Below are 25,901 nucleotides of genomic sequence, written 5' to 3'. Positions count from 1 at the left end.
ACACCTTTGATCCTGAAGGAAAACTATTTCCCTTTCAACTATATTTGTATGCTTTGTACCCAGATGTTTTATGCCACACAAGATGAACGTGCCTTTTTGACATTGCTTCTACCTGTGATATGTCAGGCATTTCCTGTATTAACGCTGCACAATGGAGGATATGTACAGTGAATACCACATTCCACATTCAGTTTTTGTTCTGTGATGTATAAAGCTCAATATGTAGCCAAACTGTATTCATGAAAAACCAACGGGACAAATGAAGTAAGTTCATAGAAATGTTTATTTTTTAAGAAAACAAATAGTACAAAAGAGGTGCAGAAGGTGCAGACGCCTTTGTTCTTTTCGACAGATGGACACGTCCAAACAATAGCAAATAAATGACAATGACAACAAAAGCATCTTGTTGGAAACCTCTCATTATTCTTAATGCAGAGGCACCATTCTGGTTCATTGGCCATGTAGGGCATCAGGAGATCACAGGCAGTGAGCATCTGCCTCCCTCCATAAAGCTAAGTTTAAAGACACAGACACGTCCGGCTCGAAGGGGGCACCGATCACACACACACGGGCCACGTCCGTCTGAACACACTGACATCATCGGCGACACAAACGGGAAGCAGAATCTTTCATCAGTATCCCCCCCCTCCCCTCAGAGAGGTGGGGGCGGTTCAGACAGGCCCTGCGGGTTCATGCGGTCCTCTCCTTCTCCGGCTTTCGGCAGAACATTTGGGCTCTCAAACTATACAGCGTGAAGTAATAAATTATACATTAAATAATTATATAATTAAATAACTGTGCGTTACGGGGAATACGCGATGCGTACAAAACTTTGTAGTGCAAAACAGGAGTTGGGCGTCAAGTGCACAAAACGCATTCCCCCGGGATCGACACATCCGCAGTCAATAATACCACATAAAGAGAGATATAAGCTGCCCCCTTTCTTTTATCTACCATTCAAATGTTTGTCCACAAATTTCATCAGTAGTAGTAACAGCAGCAGTAAAAAAAATAAAATATAAAAGGCCCATTAAGAGAAGTCCAATACAAAAAACGGTGCGCTGTCAGTTTCTGCGCGCTACTGGCCCCATCCTCCGATCCCGAGCTCCTGCTTATAGCGCTTGGTGAGAAAGTTGGCCTGCAGCGTGAGCTTTGACAGCACCCCTTGCAGCCCGGTCAGGTGGTACTGGAACTGCTTCTGCAAATCCTCGTCCTCCTCCTCGTCCTCCTCGGACGACATCGACGCGGTGGACGCGGTGGAGGTGGTGGACATGGACGAGTTCTTGCGGCTGGTCGTCATGCTCTCCTTGCGCCTCTCGTCGGCTTCCGCGCACCGCACCCCCCACTCGATGTCACAGCGGATGGACTTGAGCAGCTGGTAGTAGCTGTACATGTCCCCCTCGTCCTCGTCCGACTTCATGGAGCTCATCTCCCTGTCCTCCTCCAGCGGGACGTCCCGCAGCATAGTGGGCAGCATCACGGTCTGGTCCATGTTGTTGACCGCGCCGATGAAGCGGTTCATGGCGCAGAAGAGGGAGTTCTTCTGAGTGTAGGATTCTGGCAGCTGCATCATCATGTTGACGAGAGTTGGTTTTGTTGTTGCTTCTTCTGGAGCAAAAATGAAAGCGATCCGAGTTTCTTGTCTTGTTTGTTTCTCCTCTGTGAGTGCCCCGCTTTAATTCCGGGTTGATCGGCTTATAGAGGAGCGTCTGCCTGTCAGTAATGCTGCAGCGGGGATTGGCTGTCCTGTAAATCAGGCGACTTTAGTTTCAGCCCCTGATGAGTGTCGGAGCGCTTGTCGTGGTTTCTAGTTTGCAGGAAGAAACGGTGCGTATTTTTAAAGGCTGGGTCTTGGTTTAAAGGCGGTCCCACGACCTGTTTGTCAAGTCCTGCCGCTACAGTTGAAACCGGACCCAAATGAACTGAAGTAGCACCCGGAAGAGCGCAGGGGTTAGGCACATTCTTTTTGAAGAGGAGTGGCTTCAAATTGACAGCAAGGTGTTGAATCCAACTCCATAGAGTGCAGATCCAAAATAAATCTACAACAGCTATCCACTCACTTATCAACATCCCGAACAAACATTGCTGTGCGATGAGTTGTCTTCCGGAGAAAGAAACCGACAGTTACATCACCACAGCCCACATTCTGTTCCGATGACAAGCCATGGGTGAGACCCCGTCCGAGCAGGACCAGTGACATGAATATTCATTATCAAGGCCATCGGCCCACCGCTCCCAGCCGACTGTGCAGCCAATGAGATGGCGATTTCCTCGGAGGCGGGACAAGTCGGGGTTGGACCAATGAGGAAGCCACTTTTGACTCACAGTTAGAGAACAACAGAGGCAACAAGTGGTCAGAGCGTTGAAGCCTCGATTTCATTCATAGACTGACTGTCAGTGTGTCACCAGCGGTGGAAGAAGTATTCCTTAAATACAACTACCAAGAGGTTGAATATAAGTTGATGTACTCCGGTACAAGTAGAACTCGTAAAAGTATTGTCCGCAAAATATACTTAAAGTTTCAAAAGTAAAAGTAGTCCCTCTGCAGACAAAATATCCCCTGATATGGAGTAAGTGACATAACTGGTATTATTAAATATGATCAATGTTTACTGGCGTAGCAGGTTCAGGTGGAGCTGGTTGTGATCAGGTAGTTTAGTCCAGTGGTTCCCAACCCAAACGGTCTGAGGATAAATCTGAGGAGTCACGATGAGATGATTAGTGGGGTAGGAAAGAAGAAAACAACAAATGTACACCTGAAAACTGTCGTTAAAGTTATCGTGATATGAGACTAGAGTTTGACATCTTCATGTCCGAATATGGCATGAGTCTTTTCCTGGTTTTAAAGGCTGCATGACAATAACATGATGTCATCATCTGAACTAACCGTCTAGCTGTTCTATTATTTGTCTTGAACCACTCACTCATTATGTCCACATTTCTGATGATTACATGTCAAACAATCTCATTGTGTATATATCAAGTGAAATCACCAGTAGTCAACCGTACAGCATCGGGGTATCTGGTCAAAATATCATGCTATTTGATGCCTGTGTTTGTGGATCTCACTTCCCAGAGATCCAAACGGTGTCGCCTTTCCCAGGAGTGTTGCCACAAACACCCGGCTCATAATACTGCAAAAGGCAAAGGCTTTCATCAGTGGGCTCAATCACCATGTTGTTACCTCATTTGGTGATAGTGACCAAACAGACATTGATTTAAATGAAAATGTTCTACTTTATTACTAAATGTAGCCTACTTGGTTATTTCCCACCACTGATCACCCCTAAAACTGTGTTTTGGCTTATTCCCTCTATCATTTTGACTAATTGTTCTCTGTTTAGTAGATTTTTAGAGCTCCACTGATCGGTCAACACAAAAGCTAGTGGAAAACATAGCGAGAATCCAGGAAGTAATTGGTGCTAAATCAATGTGCACAACAGTCATACAATGTGGAAAGAAAATGTCATAAAAAAAATAAAGTTCACACTTTATTGAGTTCCACATCCGTAGCAGTCCTTGCAGGGATATTACAGGCCTGCTTATCTCCCCTCAGGGTAACTTTAGTCTAAACCAGTTACAGTACTGACAAGATTTTCAGATTACACCTCAAAACAAACTGTTGCACCAGCCAGTTTCCAGCAGCGTCGGAGAACAGCTGATTCCCCTTGCACTTTCGGGAGTGCTCGGTCTGAAACCTGAGCTTTGGTAAACACCTCTGGTCAGACTGAAACTACAGAGCAACATGTTTTTTCACTGTGTAGCCATCAACAAAAACATAAATCCACCTGTCTGTTCAATGAAAACATGTCTGACTGATTTGGTGAATGAATATTTAGAATAGTTCCGCAACACTATTCCCGCAGGAATGACAGAGAGGAGGGAGGGGAGGGTGGATCTGGCTGAAACTCCATCAGAGGTGTATTTGGGCACAGGTTGTCCCCGTACAAGCAAATGAATCATTGTCAAAAGAAAATTGTTGCTCAGCTAGAATGGGAAGAATGTCAACGGCAAAACCTGCTGGTTGAGTTTCCGTCTCTCTGTCTCTGTCCCACCTACATCTCCTTTTCTTTTATTCTACGTCGTTACCACAACTCCCTGTCCTGAAGCTACTGGTGGAACAAGTATTCATACTCGAGTAAAAGTAGTGATACCACAATGCTCCTTTATCAGTAAAATCCCTGCATTACAAGTAAAAGGATCACAGCTAAATGTACTTAAGGTATGTATTAGGCCTACTACGCTAATAGATGAACATAAGCAGGATTGTAGCTGCTAGAGTGACGCTTATTTAGTCTATATCAGAGGTCTTCAACAGCAGGCCCGCGACCCCTAGGGGCTCCGCGGAGGTACTGCAGGTGGGTCCGCGAAATTTTTGGTTGATTTTTTTTCTTCTTTTTTTCTGTCCATTATTTTAATAGTTCAGTATTGTATGCAAGATAACAGGTATCTTTATGCATGGCAGTGGCACTAATAGGCCATCACTCATTTTCGTTTCCACATTTATGTTTAAAATGAAAACATCAGTTTGAATAGCTTGTATGCATGATTATCATGCAATTGACAGACAATGTTGATATTGGCATTGGTATCAGCTGACAAGGTATGTTTATAAATGGCAGTGGCATGGCCACCCTACTCAATGTACCTTGCACATGTTTAAAATAAAAACATGAATATATGAACCTGTGTATTATTTGAATAGCTTAGTATTGAATGCACAATAAAGAGGTATGTTTATACATGGCACTAGGCCCAGTTTAATATAAAACACAATTTTATACAATATATATAGTCGGGGGTCCCTGCTCCATCTCTCTATCAGTTTGGGGGTCCTTGGCCAGAAAAACGTTGAAGACCCCTGGTCTATATCATATAGTGCTGGGCAAAGTAATCTATTGTAGTTTTCTGTCAAATAAATGTAGTCAAGTAAAAAAGTACAACATATCTCTCTGAAATGGAGTGGCATTAAAGTATCAAATTGAATTACTCAAATAGAAGTACCTTTAGAATTGCTATTAAGTACAGTACTATGGAAGAAGTACACAAATCCTTTACTTTAGTTAGTTAAAGTAAAAATATGTATAAAAATTCCAATCTAAGATTACTTAGATATTGAAGTATTAGCAGCAAAATGCACTCAAAGTAACAAAAGTAAAAGTACTTAAATTGCAGCAGAATGGTGTCCGTCAGTGTTACATTATTATGATGATTAAACATATACACAGCATTTCTATGTTGCACCTAGTTAAGGTGGTGCTGATTTTACTGTAACTATTATTTGGGTTAAGGATTCAAGGATTCAAGGATAATGTATTTTCATTCTGCACAATGAAATGCAGTTATAGCCCATTTTCTACACAATAATAACACAACAAACAACCAAACAAAAACACTTGTGCACTCCTGTGCATTTATTTTGTACTTGCATCAGGAGGAAGTCAACCAGCAGCAACAAAACAATTTTCTGGGCCGACATCTTGACATTACAATTTGACATCAGGGAAATACTGTCCTTCAACTTTCACTGTGTTTAAACACCAAGCATCATGAACACAGAGTCCACCTCCAATGGTCACACTGGAGACCAGAGATCTGCTGCTGTCAAGTTGAATCTTCAATAATTCTTCATATATTAAAATATGTCGACAGGTTTTGTATCTGAAATCTTACTTTGCAACATCTACTGCTGTCAAAGAAATAGTGAAAAGTACAATATTTCACTCTGAAAGGCTGAGGAGTACAGCTTGGAGTTGTACTTAAATACAGTGGTTGAGTAAATGTAACTGCGCTATTTCCCACTCTACCACATCCCCTCAATCCCAAACCTGCCTCAGCAGCAAAACTACACAAACACAAGCTGACTAATCCCCCCCTCTGCAGATAAACTGATCCCAGATGCAGTCAGAGAGAGAGATCCAAAAGAAGCAGGTCAGCAGATGTGCACCTCTGCTGATCAGATAGGAACAGCTTCCTCAACCGGGCTGTCAATCAAGGCCCCCACAGACTCCCTCTATTCTCCTCGTGAAAGGCCTTTCCACTTGTCAGGGGGGGACGTACTGTGCATGAATGTGACAATGCAAACCCTGGACCACTACGGAAGGGTTCTTTCTCGATTGTGTGTCGTGTCAGGAGCTGGGCATCCACCGATTACGGCGGGTGTCATCATCATCATCATCCCACAAGGCTTCAAAGGGAGAGAGGAGTAAGTGGAGGTGGGGCTGGGGATGGGGGGGAGAGGAGGGGGGCTGCGCTGTGGGAACAGGCAGCCTTGAGTGGGAACTCGAGTACTTGTCATCACGTCTGCTGCGTGTTCCCTGAAACGTGTGAGGCACGGGTGTCTGAGTTCAGCGGAGAAGCTGGAGGCGAAAGCAGACGCAGCAATTAGAACGACAACAAGCACAACAGCTCTGATCGCAGACAGACGGGCGGAGCGGAGCGGACAGGCCCGCTATGCTGCTCTGTAGCGGCGTAATGAGGTTATCGCTGTGGATGGGAGAGGTTCTGTTCGAAAGAGAGAGAAGCTTAATGCTCAATTAATGAAATACATAGTGAGATCATATTCAGTAAAAGTATTGTCGCGGTTTAATACGATTTTTTAAATTCTGAACAAAATTGCCATTTAAAAACACATTTCTGTCACACTGAGCCACGTGAGCCGCTTATTGTTGTGATTTGAAGCTGTTTAACTTCACTATACAATGTATTCTCCCGATGAGCAGCACCCATCAGCATCATGGCCGTAAGTGACACTGTAATGGTACGAGTCCTTTCTATAAGTGGTTTATTCATTTTATTCTGGGAGTTTGGGAGATTTCAACAACCTGCTGAGGAGTTTAGATAAGGAAGCTATTAAAATTACTTATTCCTCTGTTTTTCCAATATATTTGGATTTTAGCGCTTTAAAGGACAGTTTCACAATTTTTTTTTATCAATCTTGTAAAAAAGTCAGGTGCTCTTAAAACTTTGAAATAGGTTTGCTACATTACCAGATCCTCACATCTTCTAGATAGCAGCTCGAGGCACTTTAGCCGCTATACACAACCGAATCTCTAACTAAACTGTTAGCGGTCAAGTTGCATATTGGGTAATGCGCGTTTTAGCAAGGATGAAGAATGAGTGAAATAAAAGAGTTTGATCCTTTCTTGTTTTTGAAACTGTCCTTAGAATCTGCCCCTTTTATGTTCCAAGTTAATGCAGTTTCCTTTTGACTATAAGCTTGACAAAAATATGTGAATTTAGGCTACCGTGAAAATAATAATTGAATTTAGATTTTTGACAGATACATTTTACAGTGAGACTTGATTCCCAGTATTCTATGGAACAGCATGTAGACCTCATGTTGAGAAATACAATTTACTATATATATATATATATATATATATATATATATATATATATATATATATATATATATATATATATATATATATATATATATATATATATATACATATATCGTTTTGAAAATTATATCAAACATTAAAAATCCACAGTTGAATAAACGTGGCCTGGTAACAATGTCACCTGTTTGAAACGGGAGGAGACACGTTTCAGTGTTAGTTCTTTACAGCCATTTGTTTAAAAAAAACACATGCTAAGAGTCCGACATGAAGCAGAAATATAGTACACATTTAGTATTTTTGGTGTTCAAAAATGTAGTGACTGCAAACAGCCTTTTCTCACAGACTGGCTTGGCTGCACGTGAACGTGTCCGTGCGCTCTTGAGTCCGGGTCTGCGCGTGTGTGTCTGTGTGAGTAATAGCGCCTCTCCGGTGGATGCCTCCCTCTAGCTTACAGCTCATTAATAAGGGCATTCGGGAGTCGGAAGGGAGGGAGGAGAGCCGGGGGGGGGGGGGCACGGAACGGAAGCCAGCGGCACGCACGCTCCATTAGCGGACCCACTGCCGCGCCGCTCTGCCGGTAATTTGCGTAACAAGATCGGAACGGTTAGCGCGATCTCCCCGAGAAACGGCCTCTCTTTACCCGTGTGGCCACCGCTTTTTTCCGGCCTCGTTGTTTTGCTATGCAGCAGCGCAGGAGAACAAGCGGACGGAGAATGTGTGTGTGTGTGTGTGTTTCTGCGCGTGTGCGTGTGTGCGTGTGTGGTGCTCGGTGATCCGTTTCCACACACATGCGGCGCTCCCTCTCTCTCTCTTTTTTTTATGAATCCCCTCGCCACAGCTCCGTTTTCCGCTGATACCTAAGCGCCGCCACGTGGCCGAGGACGGTAGCCTGCACAGTGATGTCATCAAGTAAACCAGCTGGAGCTGAGAGGCTCTTTCAAAGAAAACCAGTCACAGTTTTAGAAAATATAGTTTATTTTTTTTGCACAAAAAGTGCAAATAAAAATGCTTATGAGAAAATGAAGTTGAACATCATGGCAACAGTGAGAAGCACAGAATACATGAGAATAAAAAAGAGGAGGCTGGTTTTGGTGGAGCAGGAGGCAGTAGTGTTTCAAGTGTTATTCTGATTATTGTACAAAGTCAATTAATTCCTAATAGTGAAAGTGAATGTGTGTCTAATTCTTGGTATTTGTCTTTTATTTTAGTAGAAAACAAAAGCTTAATTATTGTCTTCATCCAAGCTGCAGAGTAGCAGAAAAGTATGCTGTTCCATCACTTATTTTTACCTAATTTACCTAATTTATCCCTGCATCCATTGTTTGTTGTGTTTCTGTTGACAGAATCCAAGCCATAGGCTGGCCATTCACCGCATGTGCTGCTCTGTTACCCGACAACTCATATACATACCGAGCAGTCTATTTCTTCATCAACATGTCCCACATGTTGGTTGTCCCAATCTCGATAAATAGCGCACCCACCCACACAATTTAGTCTAATCTCAAGATGACTTCACCTTTAACCCAATCTCTTCTTACACTAAACCTGCAGCTGTAAATATAGCTTGTCCTAGTAATGTGTGGAAACAACCCAGATTATTAAAAAAAAAATCAGGAAAATATATAATTTATGACTAATACATCATCTCTTCGTAGCACAGTCATAGTTTAACCAGGGTCTCACCTTCAGAAGAATTTGGAAACATTTGAAGTGATCTATAGACCAGTGGTATTATTGGTAAATATATAAAACAACTGTTGAACTCAACATTTGAGAGGTACAGAGCTGTCTTCATGGTAGCAAAAAATGAACAAACACATTTGTTATTCTGTATATTTATTGATAATAAGACCACTGATGGTGACTTAGTCAATAGCAGACAGCGTGGTGCCATTCTTTTCCAGTGTCTGGTGACCCCATGTGTAAGCAGGATGGTATTACAGTTTAGTATTTACAGCACAATATCAGTTTAGGGAAGGAGCGTCGGAAAACATACAGTCACTTAAATAAATTCACAGCTTAAGCGACGAGCTTTGAAAAGCTACGACCAAATACTGACCAAAAATGAAGACAGCGGGATCCACGAAATCTAGACGCTCTCTCTCTCTCTCACCCCCCCCCCCCCCCCCCCCCCCCCCCCACACACACACACACACACACACGCACACACACACACACACACACAAGGAAAAGACATACTCGAGGTTAAGGAGACAGTCAAATAAAAGACAGAAAAATCACTCACACGCACACATACTGAAAGAGCGATAGAAAATCACTTGGTGTAAACTTAATGCCAACCAAACCATAATAAATACACAGCTAAAATTGAAACACCTACAGGTTGCACGTCACTCTCAACAAAAACATTGGCCACAATTATTTTTCCAGTGCGAGTTTTTCCTACAAACTAATCAACCAAATACAGACTAACGGCACGGTGTGCGGAATCAAAACTGTGACACAACATTTATACTGATTAGCTTATTAGGATGAGAAACATTACGTCATATAAATTACATTTCCCATAAATATCTACAGGTGATGATGATGATGGCGTGTTGATGCACTGCATAGGATACTGTAAATTCTAGATGAACACTGCTGGAGTCCTGCGTATCTCTAACATATTGAAACCTTTAAAAACCCAGAATCCTTGTCGGCAAAAAAACAACAAGATTCTAAGTTTAAGTTGCTCTTTAAAGCTAATTCTTGACATTTTGGAATTTAGTCAGTTACTTTTAGATGAACCACAAGACAAGTACTGAAATATTACGAAGGTGTCAGTGTGCGCCAAATGAAGTGCTTGTTGGATCGTTGAGCAGCACATTGTACGCACAGATCGGCCAGCTGTGCGGAGGTGTGAACGTTGGCAGGAATTAACCTTCCCTCTCAATCTCTCTCCTTTATTATTCACACTGAAGACTCTGTCACATTTCATCTGACAGCCGGGTGTAACGCTATGAGTGCCTTTAGAGAAGCGTTGTTATCCGTATGATTCTCTGCATTGCTTGAAGCACACAAATCTCTAAAATAACGGTGTTAGGCTTGACTTAGAGCCCGACACAGCCGGGTCACACCAGCGTTTAATACTGGATTTTTGTGGCAAAATCAATTAATTTCAATGAAAAGCCAATTTGCGCCGTTGACCTATAACAAGTCATCTTGACGGATGGATTAGCAGAACTGGCCTTTAGGGGAACAACAGAGTGGCAACACTGAGGGAGTTATTGCAGCACATAAGCTGTGTAGTGTCATCCGTTTTTATTTACCCTCCTCTGTGGGCGTACAAGATGCTCCACAAAATGGACTTTTGACAGTTATGAGACAGGAGTCGATGGTGCAACTCCGTCTTTTTGGATGAGCTGCTTGAACTTATCGTCCCGTTTACTGCAGAGATACTGAAACATCAATTTCTGGTGTGACTCGGCCTTCAGTTGATTTATTCCACAACCGGCGTTATTTATTTGGTTAGTTTTCTTTCCCCTCAAAAACCCCCCCATAAAAAATATGATTGAGTTACATTAAGTATCATAAGTGTAAGTAGGAGCAAAGAGCATTATTTTAAGTAACTGTGGGCAGTAGAGCGGGACAGGTAATCGTCCCATTTGGAATCTGTGTTCTTGTGTATTTATCCCCGGCTAAAGCTGTATTTGATACTGAATTACAATCTTAACACACAATTTACATCATAATCTGCTTTTGGGTTGGATAATCAGGTCAAAAAACATCATGCCTCATCTACAGGTAAAAATACGCAAGTCGGCTCCCTTAAATTTCATATAAACTTAAAATATCCTCCTCAGTGCACACGATGAGTTCACAAAATGTCACGACCATAGGAATATACAATGGCGAACAATAGCAAAGTCAAATGCAAAACTAAACCTATCTATTTAAGTGTTACTTTCAAGCCTCGGTAATGTCGTTCTGTACAAACATGTGCGGTGGTCTTCTGATGACGCTCGGCGGAGCATGCTGCAGCCGACCGAGAAGCCGAGTTCCACCCAATTCCACTTATCTGAGACCAGCGCCGCCGTCAACCCAGACAACCCCGGTCTACCTGCTCGTTGTAGGCCGCACTGATCTGAGATATGCGCTAATGAGCAACCCTCTACATCAAGCGGCGGTGGGATGTGTGGTATAGAACGCTTTGATGCAACAGCGGTGAGTCGAGGAATGGTGCTTTACAGTAAGATACATTAAGATATTACATTAAGATTCACAGGCAGAGAGACGGAGGGAGGTACATTCCAAGTCAGATGCGTGATAGTGTTTTCGGGAATTTACTGTCGTCATGTGTCAAGGCTCTTTGTCTCTTCTTCTCTTCATCTCCCTGAATACACAAAAACACAAAGACAGAAGAGTTGTGCATGAATTAAAGCACTTCACCTTACTTCTAACATCTCAATAAATTGTTAGGGCGAACATGTTGGCAAACAGTTACCTATTTACACATCCAGCAAACACAAATCACCATCTGTATATATTTAGAGTCATGTTTCTGGGCACCCGACTGACTTTCCTTTTAGCTCTGATTTGGTCTCTACCAACTCCTGAGGGAAATATCAGGCTCTTTAGCTGCTAAATGCTCCATTATGTTCACCAGCAGGTTGCTGACTTTGTTTATCTGCTGTTTGGGGATGGACAGGTAGTGAAGGGAGAGTTAATTTTTCTGTAATGAAAATGCTGCTGCTGTGGCTAGAAACGATGCTGAAGAGCGGGTAAAGCTGCGGTCGACAACTTTGGAGAAACCAGCAAGAGTGCGCTAGATTTTGAAATGATCCAACGGAAAAACCCAGCCCTGGTTCGCCAACTCTTGTCCGATGAAAGTAGCTAGCAGCACTAGCTCTGAAAGTTGCTAAACCTAGCTGGAGAGTTGCCAAGTCGGCAACACTGACGGTCCCTCCCTTCGGGCATCCTTCCAAAGCCACTACCCCAAAATGATCATTATGAGCGTAGACAACGGACATGGCTGTTGTTAGTAGTCACAGCTGTCCAGATAGCAGCTTGTGGAAGACTTTGCTGACGAGCAATGAGCGCACAGAGAGAAGATAGGTAGACAGGCAGGTAGATGTATTACAGTCCTGCGACAGCCACAGATACCAGATATTCTTCCCTTTTTCTTTTTTTGTCAGAGCATTTGAGTTATTGATTGATGTCAGAATGTAAAGAGAATTTCAACAAATACAAAAAAAAGGTTTTATGAAATACACGACCTACCCGAGTTTTAAGTTGTTGGCTGTAAAACCAAGTTCTGACACTACGAGTGACACCTTCTACATTGTCCTTGTAAAGTTATTCATTGTTAACATAAAATATTGACGATAGCAGCTTTAACTCTGAATGTGTGTGTGTGTGTGTGCATCTTTAAATGTCTCCCACCTGCCACCTCACATCAGCTAAACCATCTCATACTGATTGGCTGTGATGATCCTGGACAGACAGCAGGCCAGCAACATGCCAATCAGCTGAAAGACAGACAGACAAGTTTTTTTTTTGATTATTTCACATTCGGGGTTAAAAAAGAACATTTGAATTGTCATTTTCTCAAAAAACGAAACGTCATTTCCTGTGAAACCTTCTGATTCCTGTTGTAAGAACGGCCGTGCTACAAGTGTCTCCTTCCTTCATCTAGCTTTGTTACATGCTTGTTTAGAAGACAAAGAAGAAGGATATGCAAAAGTCTATTGGTATCTATTTCTGGCAATTTAGATTGAGGTACTTGTTTCATGCAATGGGTCTTTTTTCGCCATGTGTCACAGCAGGAAAAGCACAGGTGTTACTAATAACAATAACAATGGGTCTGTTATGTCCAAAGGTCCCAGTAGGCCACGACAGTGTGATTGATCTTCTTAATTAACATAATTTAATAGTAATAATCCTTTATTGATGTTTATTTGCACATCACCACCTGCAAACCCTGAACTGTTTTTTTTTCAAGTCTTACCTGTGAGAAGGCGATCCCAAACGTCACTCCTGCAATAATGGCCATGTTGGTCTCCATGAATGAAGTGACCAGCTCGTAGCAGCCCTGAAACAAAGGGGGGCAAGTTAGTTTGCAGAGGAGGGAACGGGGTCTGGGAGAATATCTGAGGCAGGTGTTAGTGTACGGAGGGAGATGGTTTTGAAAAAGCTGAATGATTTCCCCATCAGAGTATTGATACAGTCACCTTCTGACCGGTGAGAGTCATCGACTACATGAAGAACTGAGCAGAAAAATGCAGTGGCGAGCTGACCTGGTGGTAGACTTTGCTCGGGGCTAGAGTTGCATTGCGGAGGTCGTCCGGGTTGCAGTCGGAGGAGTTAAAGCAGCAGCTGGCGGGAATGCCGTTGGACGGGTAATACACACTGCCAAACCAACTGGTGTAGTTATACACTCCGCAGCAACGCAGCTAGAAATATACAGGGGAGAACATTATGAGAAGCAGATGAGAACATTACTCACTGTCAAAAAATCCCATGTGAAGACCAAAACATATCTCTGAATAGTTTACGACTGACACTCAGCCCTGTTGCTTCTTATTGAAGACATAGATCTTTAAAAACAAGTCACAACAAATATAGAGTTTAATTTAAAAAAGAAAGAAAGAACTGAGCACTGTAGTTTTCAGCAAGCGCTAATCAAACAGCAGAAAATAAAAATAATATACCATAATAATAAAAATAAAGATTGCATTTATTGGGGACTATTTTCAGCTGTGGATTCATAAATATTTAATTTATTAATTAATAAACGGCATGACACAGACAAACAAGCTATATTCAGCTTTGGCTACAAATATATAGGCAACACCTGTAAGTAGCATGAACTCATTTCAATTTTTGTCTTTTCATGGGAAGAAAAAGAGTGAGTTGATCTGGTGTAATCCTTTAAAAAAATAAAAAGACAAAAAATCTTCAAAAAAACTTCAACATTCATGGTTGTGTTTTGGTTGGCTGGCGATGCATGCATCAGCTGTTTCACCTCCATGGTATCGTGTCACGGGGGCCGGACTCACCCGGTGCTGCAGGTTATCCACGGCGCGGCTCGCCTCGTCCTCGGCGTTGTAGTTCAGCACTGCGTCGGTGTACGTCCTGTGAAAGGTCCCCTTTATCTGCAGCGCGCAAACACACACGCACACCAGATTAGTAAGCACGTTAACGGGCGCGAGAGTGCTTTGCACAGCTCTAGCGTTAGACTTGTTGCCAAGTGGTGAGTTGCATTGCTGACCTCATGGCGAAACACAAATCCAGAGATCCCGGCCACCAGCTCGGCGAGGAAGACGAGCGACAGGAACATGGCATACTGCAGAGAGAGAAGAAGGAGATTTGCATAGTTTGCATGATAACCCTCTGCCTAAGTGTGTCATTTGCCTATGCTTGCACACACACACACACACACACACACACACACACACACACACACACACACACACACACACACACTTGATCACCATTAACAGAACAAAGCGTCCTGCAGCATCTATTGGATTTCTGATCCCTCTTTACAGGATAGAGGTCAGCCATTATTCCCTTTATCATGTGACCTGAGGGCTAATTAACCAGCATCCCCCCCCAGCGTATCACCAGCTTCAGCATCCATGGGCTTCCTCTGCAGGTGGCGAAGCATCCGAACAGGCCAAAAACGATGATGACGGTGCCGGTGCCGATGAGGACGTACGGGGCGTTGGTGGAGTTGTCGGCGATCAGAGAGATGTACGGGCCCAGCATCAACTTCCCCCATACTCCCACTGCCAGCAGGATGGCTCCTGTTATCTAGAGGGCGGTGGGGGGGGGGGGGGGAGGTTGGAGAGATGGATGTAACAAAAGAGAGAGAGAGAGAGAGAGAGAGAGAGAGAGAGAGAGCACAGGGAACAGAATGAAAGCCGGGAACGGGCCTTTATCTCGGCACTTCGTTGGCGCGATTACAATGCCTGTGTTTTAGCAGCCGAGGCGAGGGGGGAGGAGGAGGAGGAGGAGGAGAGAGAGAGGATCAAGGTGGAACAAAAAAGGAGCAGAGCAATTAGAGCGAGAAGGAGGAGGAGACGGCAGACAGACGACACAAATTTATCTGCCGCTCGGGATGGCAATCACCTGCTTCGTGAATATGCCTGCACGCACACACACACACACACACACACACACACACACACACACACACACGGAGAGGAAGAGAGAGAAAAAGAGAGGGGACATATCAAAGAGCCTCTTTGATCCGAGGCGAGACGCTTCCTCCTGTTGCGCCGATCTTAGCATTTCAAATGAGGGGCTGCGGGATGAAAGAGGGCGTTGTGCGCGGCAGCTGAAGCGGCGTGTGTCTCAGCTGGGTATGTCTCACTGGCACTGGGGTGTGGAGCGGCTGCCTGATGATCAGACTCTAGCGAGGGGGGCCAACTCATCGTCCTGACCTTCCCCCTCCCCTTTCCAAGAGGAGGCTGCTCGCCGTCCTGCTGCCAGGCCCTCTGACTAGAGAGGGAGCAGAATGCCTCTGTGTGTGAATGTGTGTGTGTGTGTGTGTGTGTGTGTGCACCCTGAAACCGGCTCTCAGCAGGAAATGAGCCAATGTGACTGCGACGGCAAGGACTCCACCAGTTTTGCCCTCTGATTAAAAGTTCCCTCTTAACAATTAGTCAAGAATGTCCTGAGGCTTCACGTTACGTTCAAAAAATACAATAACACAGAAGTGATTAACGGCTGTATATATATATATATATATATATATATATATATATATATATATATATCTTTGCATGCTCTTAGGCTGCCATGTTCCCTCTCTGACCGTAGCTTAAACAAGCCTCTGCTGGTAATGACTGTGTTAACAAAATGCACACTTTGCCCCGTCTGGCAGGGTGTGCACTTAATGACTGGGCAAAGGTTTTTCACCATGATAGATCATCAGTGTGTCCTTTGACTGCTGTAGTTTCCTAGTTTCCTAGATGTGGTCGCAGTCTAACCACAAGAATAAGGAGTCCTTCAGACTTAGACTAGGGCTGGGTGATATGACCAAAATCTTGTATCATGATATATGTCATTTCATTTCCATTAGGACATTTTGGAAATCTGGTCATTCAATAAATAAACATTCAATATAAAATAACCACATGGTTTTGTACACTCTTGTGTGAATTAAATACTTAACAAATGAAAAGTACTTTGAGTACTTTATATTTGTCAAGTATTACTGTGAGTAATTTCTCATTTTATTACGAACATTACTGTCAAATAATCCGATTTTTCAGAGAAATTTGAGTAAGTGTGTGCTTGTTATTGTCAATTTAGACGATGTAATTGTGCAAAGTATCCTCATACAGCGGTTCGTATGATATTCCGCTCATTACATGCATACGGCCTTTTCAGAATAATCTTCCGTCTTCACAGGAAACAACTTAGTGAGGTTTAGAAAAAGATTGCGAAATACTTAGTTAGGTTAAGCAACAGAACTACTTGGTTAGGTTTAGGAAAAAAGGAACTAGGGAAGTGATGTTACGTGAAGTACGCAAATTACGTGGCAAATAAATCAACGTTGACTGCGGCCTCTTGGAGGAAAGATAAGTGTTTGTGAGACCCATCCATCTCCCTTCTGGTGAAGTGATAAGAAGGGTTACAGTGAGGGAACACACACACACACACACGACACTGGCAGCTCCTGAAGGAAGCATGAGCTAAGCAACTAACGAATATTTTAATTATTGATCTATCGTTTGGTCTCTAAATGGTCAGAATAGTGTCAAATAGTCAAAAATGACCATCAAATTGTTTCCACCAACGGTCCAAAACCCAAATATATTTAGTTAACTATCATAGAAGATTAAAAGAAACCACACTCAATATTTACAAAATGACTTGTGGTTAACTGATCATCAGAACCTTTGTAAGTTTTCCACAATATTGCCAGAGTATCTCTTTGTGTTTGTAACTCAAACATGTAGCTGCGGTTTCTATTACGTAAGCCAAACCTGTAAAAATGGCCGTTATTGACAAGTTGTGGGCAGTCGGATGTGAGATAGATAAATCCTCAGTGGCACGACGTTTGATGGAGCTGAACCACATCGTGAGGACTGAGAGACAGTAGATTGTCTCTTTAAAGTCGTCTCAAGAGTTGTCTGTTCAGCGTTTCTGTGACCTCTTCATCTGAATCCTCCTGCTGTGGTTCCCTCTGCTACTGGAGCTGCTGTGTGCACCAGCCACATTTTCCACAGGCCTGCCAGTCGTCTGGTTTCCTATGGGATGCAATTTCTCAAGGTGCTGAGTTACATGTTATATGAACATGTATCATGTGAATCATCACATTTTGTAAGTATGCATTAATACTCAGGTACTGAGCTGCTTTTCACCTATTTAGAGAGAGAACTGGTGAGCAATCGTCATTTGATGCAACAAGAGCAATAGGAGCTTGAATCAATGTATTAAATGCTTCTCGGTTTGGTGTGTCTTTTGCTTGTTCAGTAGAGTAAAAACTAAGTACTGGTGCTGTATGAGTGTTCTACATGTCTATTGATTGGATGCGACAACTTAAAGGGACAGTACACCCCAAAATCATCTGTGGGTAGCTGTAAAACCTAAGCTGACGGATTATCACCGAATAATAAGATGGTAATATTTGTAATATCATATTTCAAAGTTGATATAGCAAATTCACTATTTTCACATCCAGCAGACACGGATCAACATGAGCATTGACTTTGAGTCGTGTATCTGTCCACCTGATCAATACTTGGCCAACGTTAACTCTGTTTTTGGTCTCCACCAACTCCTAAACGAGTATCTGTCTCTTTAGGGGCTAAATGCTTCACTACGTTCACCAGCTGGTCGCTAACTTAGTCCGTCCCCACTATGGTGATGAGCAGCTCATTCTGCAGAGGTGTTTGATAATTCTGTGTGGGATCTTCATTCATGTTATACAGTTATCTGAGCTATTGTTAATGTAAGGACATTGATTAGTGGGGCTTTACTTAATCAGAAGAGCGAGCCGTCTCAGGTTGTTCTCGACCTTTATTAAATATTAAATACAGACCTAGTTATCCGTAGCAAATATGATATACTATATATTATTATATACAGAATATTAATTCAAAAATATTCCTCTAACGAATGAATGGCTCTAATAGTGAAAGTGAACAAGTCTGTTTGGAAGGGATGGACCTTTAGCTCTTATTGTAAGTGGCTTTAGACTAGGAATGAGAGCTATGAATAAAATGACCTATCACAGTACAATGTCATTTTAGATCAAAATATTTATGTATATTGTGACAAGATAACATTTATATGTTATAAAGCAGAACAACTCATTTTTTCCAATTGTTGCTTTTCACTTGTGGATCAATGGATTAATTCACATCTCTAGGCCACTAAAAAGTATGAAAATAAAACTATTTGAAAGTGCGATTAAACTGTTTAGAATTGATTTTGTGTCCTGTGATGAGAGGTTGCAAGTAGATGAAGCTCTGTAAGGTCAAAAGCCTCAAAGGTTGAGAAGCAGAGAGCTAACACAGATTATATAAAGATATTAAAGGGATGGATACTGAGGTATACATCTCTTACGGTAGAACTGAAAATAATGACAATTTTCAATATTGATCAATCTACTGGCTATTTACTCAATTAATTGATCAATTGTTTTGTCTAATGTAGAATTTTGTAGAAAGGTGATGTCTGTAAATGTCTTCGACTATATTCAGTTTACTCTCACGTACGACAACAAAAAGCACCACATCCTCACATTTGTGAAGCTGGAACCAGGAAATGTTTGGCTTTTTTGCTCACAAAATAACGATTATATGATTATCAAAATATTCATACATTCGACTGGTGGCCGATGACTTGATTGGTCGGTAATGACGCCTCCTGTTTCTATTAACAGCGATTCTAGCAGCCGGAGCGGGCTGCCTTTTCAGAGAGCAGTCCTCCAGGTGACCATGTACTCACTGTTTATGGCCTACATCATCAGTAACAAAATGTCTTGCCCCCCCCTGAGAGCCGCCGCCGCTGCATACAAATAACAGATCGTCTTGTCATTGCTAAAGTCTTCATTTCGAAGCCAACGGGGGAAATTAAGTCCAATGAGGAGGGGCAAGTCATCGAGTCTTCATGTGTGCTGCTGAATCCCAAACAGGCCCCCGCCTCCTCCTCCTCCCTTCATGTTGTGTTTGAAATTCAACGCCAGGCCGGCCACCCTGGTTACAGCACAGAGTTTAAAACAGGTCACCCCTCTTCCCTCCTCCTCCTCCTCCTCCTCCTCCACAGGCCCAATAAAGCAACAGAAGGCGCGATGACAAAATATGCTGGCGAGGACACTACACAGACTCCACCACCTGCTCTGCATTTAACCGTCCCGCATGGAGAAGACGTTGCTATTCGCTCTTGAGATGTCATTCGCCACGACAAGCCGATGGCAGTGAGCCCCGGGGCCCCCGACATGGAGGCCACCACTGGCGAACCTCTCTGGCAAAGACAGCCGCGAAGCTGTGAGACACTTTCTGCACTCTGAAACCCGATGCTGTCGAAGGAAGGCGCTCCAATCCGGACTAAATATAAAAGTTGGTATCAGTGACGGCGGCACATGTCTGCAATGCAGGCAGACACACGCGGCACAGATCTGCTTTCTAAGCCTCGGAGAACACAGAACTGTGTGTCCACCGGGACTCTCTTCTGCCAATGTCCGGGGTTAGTTTAGGAAAAAAGGGAAAGTACTCTTCAGGTCCTAAATACATTATGAAGCAACTCAACAACATTGCTGACAATATCTATTGATCACAAAAATGCATGAGAGTATTTATTATGGACAACCTAATAACTACCCACATATTTATTAGCCGCTGTTGATCTGGCACATTTTAATCATGCGGCAGCATTGATGTAATTAACGGGAAAGAGAATGTGATTTTTTTTCATTTTGCCGATGAGCGCACTAATTAGTGCTCTAAATAGAACTTCCTGGATAGTGAGTAGGGAGTAGTGAATGAGTGAATGATTTTGGATACCACCATGTTTTCAATGGTCCTTTCCATTAAGAACCCGTTTCATCCAAAGAACACTTTTTGGAAGAAATAGCTCTTCAAGGACTGATGAAAGCATGGACGTTAAGGGATCCTCCAAGCTGCACAGCTCCAGAAAGCAGTGCTTGTGGACCATGATAGGGGTGGGTTCTGCTGTAGCCCACCACATCAGCCCCCTCCCTTTAGGAGCCTCATGAACCCTGTGGGTTCTAGATGAAAGCATTGGAATAAAAAAGGGTTCTCGGTAGAACCCCCTGGATGGGTCCATGCTAGCACACAAGATGGTTGTTGTGGGTTGCACTGTACAACATGTACCCTGACCCTTTAGGGGCCTCATGTGGCCCAAGGCTGCTGGATGTGGTTCACATGGCCCCAGGGTAACCTGTTAAACTAAAACCATGGTTAGGATGAAGAAATATCTATTGGATGTAAAAGGGAGTATAAATAGCTTCTTGGTAGAACCCCCTGTTGGGGTTCTAGATGAAAACCTTGGAATATAAAAGGGATCTCGGTAGAACCCCATGGGTGGGTTGTTGTTGGGGAACCATTCAGAAGAGTTCTCTGTAGAACCTCTCATAGGGGGTGCTGGGTGGAACCTTTCACAGATGGTTAACCCTTTATGTTGAATTCTAGGTAGAATCCTCTGAGAGGGTTCCAGGTGGAACTTTTTAAAAAAGGTTCTACCTGGAACCAACAATGGGGTATCTTATGGGGACAAGTTGAAGAACCCTATATGGAGTGTGGCCTTGCTGTGTCTGGCTGTGCTCAGAAATCACCCCATAACCCAAAATTACAGTCATACTGAACTGCTGGTCAGTTAGTCCCACAGTATTGTGGTTGTAATGTTCATATTGTTGTCTGCAAGAATGCTAGATTACGTGTGATCAGCTGGCCATCAAAAGGTAAACAATCCAAACCCCATCGAAGCCAAACGGGGAATAATCAAATATTATTTCACTTCTAAATCTAAAAAGGCATTTATCCCACAAATGGGAGCAAATTTATTTGGGTTGAGAGATGCTTTCTGAAGTGATCTGCTGGCTCACTTACTACAATGAGTTTTAATTACAGTGAAAATATGAATCTATTCTTCATGAGTATTGTTTTATGATACTGTTTGCTTGCTCAGTATTACAGCATTTTTATGAATTTCAAATCAGCTTAAGACCCCGGCAAAACAATCCTCCAGAGGTATTGATTGAACTCGTTGGTATAACATGAGGCTTTTGTGCTGCTGTGTTTTGCTTGATACTGCAGGGCATAGCTAGTGTTTCTGCTCAGTATGTAAATGTGGTGGACCACGCAGAGAAGGAGGACACGTCCACCCCATGCAGCAGGGCACGGGTCCAGGACAAAAACAGCATACAAAGGAAGAAGAGAGGTAGTCCACACTGATATTTGCAAGATCCCCACGAAATGTTACGTGTTCTTAGTTCACATGGATGTTTGTACGTCAAACAAGCTTGAGCCTACCTCTCCTCTCCTCTTTGAGGACAAAATATTAGAAACACTCGCAACTATTTTGATAATTATTTTTGTCATTTATCAAGCAAAATGTCCACAAATTTCATGGATCCAGCTTCTCAAATGTGAGGCCTTGCTTCTTTGTCTCATCTTACATCATAGTGCACTGAATATCTTTGGGTTTTAGACTGTTGGTCAATTAAAAAACACACATTTGTAGACTTCTTTATAGGCTTTAGAAGATTGAGATCAACATTTTTGTAACTATTTTCTAATCTAAAACAAAAATAATCTTGACACAGATTAATCAATAATTGATATAACTGTTATTAGCAGCTCTACTTTTAATACAATGCTGCATTAAACAACACAACCACAAAGTCAAGTTTTGTAAAGTAAAGTAAACATTTTGTGTGAAGTCTACACATTAACTGGACATTCAAAGTAAAGTATTTATACCAGGTACATAACATGGTTCAAGTGCAGTGGTTAAAAGTACAATAACTCAAGTACTGTATACAAAGTATCATTTTGAGGAACTTGAGTATTCCCATTCTTTACTTTATACTGCTACTCTGCCAATATTGGATTTTTTTACTCCACTACATTTATCTGACAACATTAGCTTCTAGTTACATTGTAGATATTATTCTGAAATAATATTATTTCAGAATAATTTACAGTGTATAAGAAATATAAAAAATATGCCCCAATTTAACCAACGGCAACATCAAAGGTGATTCTAACACATTAATGCATCGATAATTATAATCCAGTGACGTAATATGAAATGTAGCAGTCTGCATAATGAGTAGCCTACTTTTACTTTGGGTACTTTTGCTTAAGTGAGATTTGGAATGCAGGACTTTTACTTGTGTATTTTTACACATTTACACGGTTATTACTACTCTGGACCAGCAACAACATTAAAAATGACTTACATCTTAATGCACCGGTGATAATCATCAAATATGATAAAGGGGCCATTATGCTGGAAAATGAGTAACTTTACTTTAGACACATTTGGTGATGGTACTTCTGCAGCCTATTAGAATGCAGGACTTTCATTAATAATGAAGTATCTTTCTCTGTGGTATTTATGCGTTATTTATTAAATAAAAGATCTGAGCACTTCTTCCAACACTGGTTAAGTGTTTATGTTTTTCTGGACACTCAGTTTAAGGTAATTAAGAGCATTTTCTACCGTGTTCCCATAGGAATCAATGTGTTTTCTTGTTTGTCTGCGTATCTGTATGGGAATATACACTAAGGGCGCAAGGTCCCTTTAAGAAATCTATAGCAACGACCCCAAAATGTACATTACGCGTTAAGAAAACGGGGCTTCAACCGGGGCCTCATCAAACAGACGAGGCCCCTAACGTCGGGTCTCTCATCAGACACCGTTAAATCGTGACGTTACCGTCCTCCTCCGCGCTAACTGACAACCATGGCGCTACGTGCGCTCGGTGTGTGCTCACCGCTCCGCAGCCCAAATATGTGCAACCTGAGCACAAGTTACACAACGCAAAGCGATTAAAATCCACATTTCAGACGCAGAGTGAAGATAGCGACTTTTCATTTAGCGATATATCCGCACAACAGCACCGATGCCGTCGATGATGCTGCCGCTGCCCACCCCTTCATCGAGCACATCCCAAACACATCATGGTGGATTACGTGATCGGAAACAGAAAGAGGACAGAGAGAGGCTACGTACCCAAAAGACGAAGGAGTAAACGATGAGCAGCGTTTTAAGGCAGGTGATGACCGGTTTAGTCTCCATTGTGGAGCGTGCGCTAGACCCCACTGTGCTTCTGAGGGAGTGGGAGAAAAAACACGTCTCTGCGAAGTGTCGCGGTGCAACCGTGAGCTGATGCAGCCACACAGCGTCACCGGAGACACGCAGCACGTTACATTATCATCCGGTTATTTAGTGCGGAGCGATAGCAGCGGCTATTGCAGAGAAGAATCAATAATGCGATTTAACAAAAGCACGATGAAGGGTCGGCAAGGTTCTGTGTGAGAAAAGCATCGGTGGAAAGTAACTAAGTACATTTACTCAAGTACCTAAGATGTAAGATTTAATGCGACGTAATGCTTCTGCTCCGCTCCATCTCTTAGGAAAATACTATCTTATTATTATCAGACAGCTATTTATTTTGACGTAGCCTAATGTATGTGTTAATTACATGATGTAATGTAACGAAGTACTTACAGGTACAATTGTGAGGTACATTTAAAGTTAAGTATTTACAGCCCATTTTCTGCAGCACAGTTGTACATTACGTATACATAAATACAGATACATATATATATATATATACATAGGATTGCATGTTTTATAAGCAAACCCTTTTATCACCAAGTACTTAGTATGCAGTATTACTAGGTCTTCTCACATGAAAACACTAAGTATAAGAACCTAAAATTGTACTTAAGTACAATAACAGAGCATAAATCCACTTCCACCACTGTATACATTTAAAGTCGTCCACCCACAGTGTAACACAAAGTTTGAATTCTAACCCCCAAAAGAAAGACCTAATTCTTATGAGTCCTTACTGACCGGTGCTATCCAGGTCTCTCTGGTCGTGCACATTGTACAGGTTTCTATTTTTACCAAAGATACACAGACAAATCAACACACTGAGTCCCTCAATTACTCTATCGCCAGAAAACTGATCATACATCATAAGAATAAACTATTTTGCGAGTTTCAAGTATTTTTAACGTCTCGTAACCCACGTCACTGGTTTATCAAAAATAATATTTCAATAGTTTGCCCAGATAAAACCAACTCAAGGTCTTTTTTCTCTGAGCTGTTAACCCGGTCACATAGGCTTCATGGAGTCTGCTCGGTTGTCATGGAGATGTAGCGGCGATGATGTCATCCGTAATGCTTTTAAGACTTGGAGTAATTCAGAGATCCAATAAGAACCCGAGTAACTCATTTCATTTGGAGTGGGCGAGGTTTCACTGTATCCTTTAATAAACATTCCACGGGTCCAGCAGCCGTGTTGTTTTAGAATGGCTACATTTGTTTGTTTTAACACAACTAAAATCGAAAAAAACAAATATTAAAACCAAGAAAAACAAAAACAAAAACACATAACACAAAACATGGTGGTTCTTCAAGTGTGTTCAGTCAGTAGTACGTACATTGAAGGAATTCAAAGTGCTCAAACATACAGCTCGTTAAGACAAAGGGCCTCGTGCAAGAAACAACAGTGCACCATCACAATGGTGATCACCGTCACCATGGCTTCAACTTTACTGAGAGGTTCCACTACAGCTTTTGTAGGTTTTACTGGATAACTTAGAATTTACAATTTAGTGTTTGTGAGGAAGATGTTCTCCCGTCAGCATCTGCTGCAGGGTTTTTTATGCGGCACAATTTCCTGTTGAAGGTCCTCTGATGTTTTGGTTGTAGTAAGATTTTCCAATTATTTCAGGTCTCCTAATACAAATACTTTAACTGCTGATCTCTGACAGCAGGGTGTGAGACTTGCTGTGAAATTATTCTTTTTACTCTCATTACATTTTTTTGAATGAAACTTGCCCACAAATTGAGAAAATAACGGTCTTAATCACAATTTTAGGGTTGTTGATTATCCAAATGATCAAATCTCACCAACGCTCACCTACTTGTAAACAGGTGGCGTTCATCGAATTGAAACAGGCAAGCAAAGCTTGGGTTGAGGATAGGAATACGCAAATGTTCCTGCACGAGGCCTGACATGTAAGTAAAACGTTCCCTGTGTGGGTATTAGGCTACTTTTTTACATTAAAACTTCCCCTTTTCTTCCTTGGGTCGATTGATAGTCTCTACACGGACAATTGTGTGGAAGCAACAATGGAAGGGGGGGGGGGGGGGGGGGGGGTTTGAAAGGGCAGGAGTGCAGCCACTCAAAGTTCTCATCACGCTCTCTCTCTCTCTCAAAGGCACCCGTCTTCTGATGTATAATCTTGATCCCTGATGTGCTGCCAGGTTCACACACTTGAGTTCACTCCGCTCCGTGACTCCCAGAGCCCTCCTCTTCGAGGCTTTCATCATTTTCAAAGTCCTGCTTCTGATATTCTGGTCCCTCTGGGGTCTGAGCGGAACTGTTCT

At 42.4% G+C, this 25,901-nt stretch overlaps 2 protein-coding genes across 2 annotated transcripts; both read right to left on the bottom strand.

The window, feature by feature from the left end:
* Positions 1-265: 265 nt before the first annotated feature.
* mid1ip1b (MID1 interacting protein 1b) lies at positions 266-2,193 on the bottom strand. Its single transcript, XM_076081855.1, has one exon. It carries the CDS (start codon positions 1,574-1,576, stop codon positions 1,079-1,081), a length of 498 nt encoding a protein of 165 aa, XP_075937970.1. The 5' UTR covers positions 1,577-2,193; the 3' UTR covers positions 266-1,078.
* A 10,537-nt stretch (positions 2,194-12,730) lies between these two features.
* On the bottom strand, positions 12,731-23,573 carry tspan7 (tetraspanin 7). The gene is made up of 7 exons (XM_076081892.1): positions 23,508-23,573; positions 14,916-15,104; positions 14,560-14,634; positions 14,348-14,443; positions 13,586-13,741; positions 13,297-13,380; positions 12,731-12,817 (listed from the first exon to the last, which is right to left on the bottom strand). Exons 1-7 carry the CDS (start codon positions 23,571-23,573, stop codon positions 12,749-12,751), a joined length of 735 nt encoding a protein of 244 aa, XP_075938007.1. The 3' UTR covers positions 12,731-12,748.
* Positions 23,574-25,901: the final 2,328 nt, after the last annotated feature.

The sequence above is a fragment of the Anarhichas minor genome, unplaced genomic scaffold (genome assembly GCF_050575085.1).
Source record: "Anarhichas minor isolate MPS153535 unplaced genomic scaffold, ASM5057508v1 ptg000087l, whole genome shotgun sequence".
Lineage (NCBI taxonomy): Eukaryota > Metazoa > Chordata > Actinopteri > Perciformes > Anarhichadidae > Anarhichas > Anarhichas minor.
This window is presented reverse-complemented; position numbering and strand designations above follow the sequence as displayed.

Bases quoted from the DNA above. Each gene is read 5' to 3' on its own strand.
- tspan7 (XM_076081892.1), bottom strand. From the start codon at position 23,573: ATGGAGACTAAACCGGTCATCACCTGCCTTAAAACGCTGCTCATCGTT. The intron at 13,742-14,347 runs GTGAGTCCGGCC...GTATATTTCTAG, and splicing joins TGGATAACCTGCAGCACCGG to CTGCGTTGCTGCGGAGTGTA. The intron at 12,818-13,296 runs GTAAGACTTGAA...TCTGTCTTTCAG, and splicing joins TTGGGATCGCCTTCTCACAG to CTGATTGGCATGTTGCTGGC.
- mid1ip1b (XM_076081855.1), bottom strand. From the start codon at position 1,576: ATGATGATGCAGCTGCCAGAATCCTACACTCAGAAGAACTCCCTCTTC.